The 6,000-nt window shown below is 31.1% G+C and overlaps 1 protein-coding gene across 3 annotated transcripts in view; it reads right to left on the bottom strand.

The window, feature by feature from the left end:
* Nucleotides 1–253: 253 nt before the first annotated feature.
* Nucleotides 254–6,000, bottom strand: part of LOC129224085 (uncharacterized) — a 152,939-nt gene continuing 147,192 nt past the window's right edge. For 2 of the 3 annotated variants that reach the window (XM_054858488.1, XM_054858489.1), the window contains exon 6: nucleotides 254–2,523. In XM_054858488.1, coding sequence (XP_054714463.1) covers nucleotides 2,408–2,523 — 116 coding nt within the window. In that variant the 3' untranslated portion in view covers nucleotides 254–2,407. The remainder of the gene's footprint in view (nucleotides 2,524–6,000) is intronic. The other variant, XM_054858487.1, reaches the window with a different exon arrangement.

Raw genomic sequence — 6,000 nt, 5'->3', positions numbered from 1 at the left:
TTTTTTCTTCAGCGAAGTTCAGATACTTTTCTAATTGCAGTAGCAGATAACATGATAAATTACTGTTTAATGTAAAAGTACCATTAAAATTTTGTAAATTAAAAATTTAAATAAATTAAGAACATCAAAGTAAACTTGCATCCCAATAACAACCAATATTTCTGAACGTCAGAACGTCTGACTGCTTGAATCTAACCATCCTATCAAATTAGAGGACTATGAAAACATTTGAAGAAATGAAGAAACTCAGGTTATCAAAAAACAAAATGCAGTTTATTTATACATCTTGTCCACAAACATTTCATACAGTAAATATATATTTCCACTTCAAATTTAAAAAAAATCACATTTTTTCAAAAGCATAATAATTCTTATTAAAAATTGCAAATATAATAGTTTGATATAATCATAATGTAAAATGCAAACTGATTTTTCGTATGTCCTATTTAAACAGTTGATGTAAAAGAAAACATATTTTACTCAATTTTTTTTTTTACATGTTTTAACCAAAATCTTAACGCATCAATGAGTTCTCAACTGATAATTTTATTTGCTGTTGTTTTAGGGCGAACTTTAGATAGTTGAACTTTGGCTAGATTGTATTAAAAATTAAATTCTTTGACACATATGTTTAAATAGGTGTTCCTCTTTTTCAACATAGATAAGCATTTATTTTAATTTCACCTTTTTTTCCATGATATTATGCAGCACTAAAAATGTTTTTATTAAAACTTATTTTTTTAAGCGTAAATTAAGTTTTTTTTTTATGAGAGCATTTAAGCTAGAATGTCAATTGAAATAGAAAAATTTAAATGCCCACCTCTATGATGTTTGAAAATGTTGACAATTAATTATATGAACATTTTGCTAAACAATATGCTAGTATAATTTACAAAGTCACCAAATGTTTTAAAATTTATTATGAATTGCAATAAAATCTCAATGCTAAAGTATAATCATGAAACATTAAACAATCTTTTAACGACTTAGCTCAAATAAATGCTTTTGAACAAAACTAGTAATAAAAAATATAAATAATGAAACAATCTTTTGCAATTGTTTTTAATTATTTATTCAAACTGTAATTTAGAGGGCAGATTTTCTTATGAAGTATTTTCTCGTAGTATGGCCAGCAATTTCTTCTTGAACACACAAAACTAATATCGACAGAAAAAAATAGGATTTCATTCATGAAATGTAAAATTTTTAGATATTTTACAAAATGTTACAGTTTAAATATAACGACTTAATACAGAAAAAGGTTTTCCTGTCCATCTGCCGATTTGAGCCAGCTTTTTAGTAGATCTCACAGCACCGTTATAAAGTTCACTAAAAACCGATTTTGACGTAGTCATTACATATCCCTTCGTAACGATTATAAAACAGCAGTTTAACAGAAACTGTTTTACTAGACACAAAAGAATAGAGAAACGCTTTTTATTTAAATCCTTACTTTTAAACTAAAATATTTTATATCGAACCCATTTACTCAAAAGAAAAACAGCAACTTAATTTCAAAATTTAAGTTTCTGATTAAAAAAAGAAAAAATTTAAACATTTTACAATCAATCTGATACTGCATTCAATACACGTTGTGTGTTAGAAATAACGAATGTACATTATTATAACCAGTTTAGCTTTTAACCAATTAGGAAGTTGGCTTACAATAATTTTGCAACGGTTAAAACTGGAAATTCAAATATGACTCCGTTAATGGTCTTGGCAGAAAATTTATTTAGGAATTACTGCATGTTTTTTAAGCACAGATGTTTAACGAATGGCAAATAATATTAGTTTTTTGATCAATTCTTGCAATTATTCATCGTCATCAATATATCTGTTGATATTAGATCACTCGTTGTAAAAATATCAGCTTGCTTTTTCAGCAGTAACTTAGAAGTGTCATTTTTAGGATCAAAATAATTCCATTATGTTGTATGCAATATATCTATTCCATGTTAAGTTTTCGAACGTAAAGTTGCTTGCCGTTTACTGTCACTTTTACAGAAATAATATTACATTTTATTACAGCAATAATTATGAGATGAATACTGAACTTCACACTCAAGAAATGTTAGGAATTTACACATGAATGAATGATTTCTATCAAAATAAATGATCTTTTAACAGTTTCCATGCATTGTTTAGTCTTTGACTATTACACATGATGAGCAATAACATATGTAACTCTTCCTTGCCCGTGTTTGCCTTTTCTGTTTCACATAAAAACACTCTTTAAGTTCATCACAGTTAATTTTAAGTTCACACATAGGTCCCTCTTGTGACACAACCGCAAATAACAGTCAAACACTTTCATATTTCAATCGCATTGCGATGATTTTCAGTATGCCACATGCCTTGAGCGAATATTTTTGAATACAGCTGAAACTCCACCTCAGTAGTACTGTCATTTATACAAGAAAAAGCTCAAAAGTATGAACATGCTATTTACAAGCAGTGATGACGATAGTAAAACAGGTGCTGAGTTTTGTCGACCATGTTGCATCGCTGCTGGTTTTTCTCCTAAAATAAGAGACAAATATTTAATTACTCGAAAACAGCTATTTAAAATGCAAAACAGAACTACTATTTTTGAAAACACAGAAAATTAGAAAATAAATGAAGAAATGCATATAATCACCATTCAGTGGTGCGCGTATCTGAGAGATACAATGATTAGTCATTTCGATTTACATGTTTGTTCCCGATAGCACTAGGAAAGTCTAATTTTAGCTATTCTCCCTCACCTAGACCTGGTTTTGGTTACCATTGCAATTTATCTAGCGTCAGTAGCAGTCTGTACATCTGATGTTTGGATTCGAGGGATACGCGCGACTGTTTCCTTTTCAAAAACGTTTACTTTGCTTTTTGTGCAATCACGATTGCTTATTGTTCTCATTTGACCGTTTTTGGTGTCCGTGCCTTTTTTAACTTGAACCAGAAATGTCTGCAGCACCACCCCCCACCGTCCTCTGCTGGCGGCGCGGCGCGGCTGCTCCGGTTTTGAGCTATCCGCTTCTCCTGGTCGGAGGCGTCCATGTCCTACACACACGCACGTTCACACATACACACGACTTCACACACATACACTCACACACGCCTACGTGCATACACACAGGTCTACGCACACACACAACTATGCACACGTAACAGCCCAGGAGGAGAGGCAGGCTTGGGGGGGGGGGAGGGAAAGGAGCCGTTTCTAGAAACAATAACACCAATGAGTAGGGTCCTGTCTCAGTTCGTGATTGCGAAAAACATAATTTGAATTCAAAATTTTAGAATTCAAATTAGTTTTCTTTTTTATGTTTTAACTTTTTTTTTCTTGACACAATTACTTTGAGTTTTGTAATTAGCATGTACAAGAAGTACCACACTATTATGCTGTCATATCACAAGATATAGTTTATAGTCTTAAAGATTAAAAAACAATAATTTCAGAAGCTCGTCCATAACAAAAGAGCTAATTTTCTGGTAGTCTTTGTTTCTTTTTTTTTTTTTTTTTTTTTGTGTATGTGTCTCTCGTTTGGTTTAGGCTGATATATATATATATATATATATAATATGTGTATATATATATATATATATATATATGTGTGTGTGTGTGTGTGTGTGTAAGTGATAATTATTTAAAAAGAAGTTGTAAATATTTTTGAATATATTTCAATGGCAGCTATAATGTATCAGACATTTTTCGCGCGCGCGCAGTTTTTTTTATTTTTCTTTAAGATTACTTACCTCTCCATGAGATTCATTATTTTTAGCCAAAAAACCGTTTTCAAACTAAATGGAAGTTTAGTCACTTCAGTTTTAGCATCAAATTAAACGTTAAAGAAGCAATTTCTGTTTTTTTTTTATCTGAGTATCAAAAATCTACTGATGTCATTATTAACAAAACTAGAAGGGGGATATAAGGACTGATGGTCCGCTTTTCCTCTTTTTAAATTGCATCTTTCAAAAAAACTAAATGAGTAATTTCCATTTCTACTACGATTTTCAGTATATATTTCGGTGTCCCCGCCATTTCGCCGACACAGTAATTCTTCCCCTTCCCTTCTATTTTCCTCCTTCTAACTCACCTTCAAAACGGGGGTAAACCAATATTTCACCTCTTCCCAATTTTTTTCGAAAATGATTAATTCATTTTTTTTTTAAATTCATTTTACATGAATTTTTTGAAGCGACCGACCGAAGTACCAGGAAAACGAGTAAAGTTGGTTTGCTGAACATAAACAACTTCGATAAAAATTCTAATGGCAAATATTGTCGAATGTTTGTCACTAAAACGTATGTTATCTTGTGTTAAGCATTCAAAAAAAAGTTTAAAGAGCAATCTAAATTATTTAAATGATAGATTGACAAATTTCTGCTTTTACGCTACTTATGCCAGAAGTATCACCGTTTTCTCAAGAATCAGCACAATTTGGTCTTTATAAACTTCAGTGTTGCTATTACTAGAATTTTTCTTTTCTAATTCTTCTAAAATTTCGTATTTTGTGGATTTTCTAAAAGTTAACAAACGTACCCCGAGATCTTGGTCTGAAAAAAAAAAAAAGCTGTCATATTTTTGTTTTTTATGACAAAAAATAAAGAAGCTACAAATATTTCTGAGCTAAAAGATCTTACTTTAGTAGAGGTGTTCAATTAATTACCTAATTTTTCATTGAAACTATTTTAAATAAATAAATAAATAGATAGATAGATAGATAGATAGATAGATAGATAGATAGATATAAAGTTGTAGACTTATGAAATTTTCTCAGCACTGCAAAACTTGCAATAAAGTTAGTTCTGAAGTAAACTTTCTTCATAATAAGTATACCATGTGATTTTTTATAAGATTTGAAAGACTTTAGGAGCTTGTTTTTTGGTCACATATGAAAATTAAATTTATTAATAAAACAGGCCTACATGTTTTTTGCTGTTTTGAATTTGACAAGTGTCCTTAGGTAATAAAGGCACGCTGATTCTAAAATGAATTTGGTTTTAGCCCATCACGCCGAGATTTTTCACAAAATAAAAAAAAAAAAACCTAATGAGATATTTTATATTAAAGCCAAAAAGTACCTCAAATATACTTCATAAATTGCATTAGAGTTGTTTCTTTAAAATGTCCTACCGACAAGAAAAACAAATGTCGGCCACTAACAAAACCAAATATCCACCCCCGAGGAATACGAAAGAAAATAAACACGCGATTAAGGAAAGTTTACATGACAGAACAAGTTTGGTTTTCCACTTATCTGTATCTCAACCTCATGAAGACCCCCGGAGTTGACTTTTGGTATACTCTATCTCTAGTGAACCCTAGCGAAGCCTTGATGCATCAATTAAAAATATTTTAGTAAAATATTATGTTTATTTCATTTCAGTGGCAACACTTTTTTTGTTTTTACACCTGTCAAAGCCAACTAGACGGCATCGACAGTTGTTAAGGAGAAATAGTTACTGTCAGTTGTTGGTAGCATTGAATTGGGTTGTGTTTATTGCGTCATAATGTCATCAAGAAAGTGTAAAAACAGTCTTGACACATTTTGTTACGTGTGTGGTGATTTAACGATTACAAAACATCGACGAAACATAACAATATTTATTAGGAAAGCTTAGCATGCTTATTTTGGGGTAAAGCTTGGTGATCTTTACAAACGCTGGTCTCCACACAAAGTGTGATTAACTACTGAGAGTATGGACAAAAAGTACACGTAGCTCATTACTCTTTGGCATTTCTATGGTACATATATATAGGGAACCGAAAAACCATGGAGTTACGTTTGCTCCTAAATAAAGGGTTTCAATTCGAAAAATAAACATACAATTCAGTATCCTGATTTACCTGCTACTACACGACCTGTACCTCATGAACCAGGAATTCCCATTCCTCCACCTTTTCCAACCATCCAAAAGCAATCATCAGATGAAAGTTCAAACGACGAAACCGATGAAGAAAAAGCGAAAAAAAAAAAAAAAAAGATTTTATTTCAAAAAAACCGATTGTCCCTT

This window comes from Uloborus diversus, chromosome 6 (genome assembly GCF_026930045.1).
Source record: "Uloborus diversus isolate 005 chromosome 6, Udiv.v.3.1, whole genome shotgun sequence".
In the NCBI taxonomy this organism is placed as follows: domain Eukaryota; kingdom Metazoa; phylum Arthropoda; class Arachnida; order Araneae; family Uloboridae; genus Uloborus; species Uloborus diversus.
Note: the sequence above shows the minus strand (reverse complement) of the source record. Positions and strands in the feature narration are given on the sequence as shown.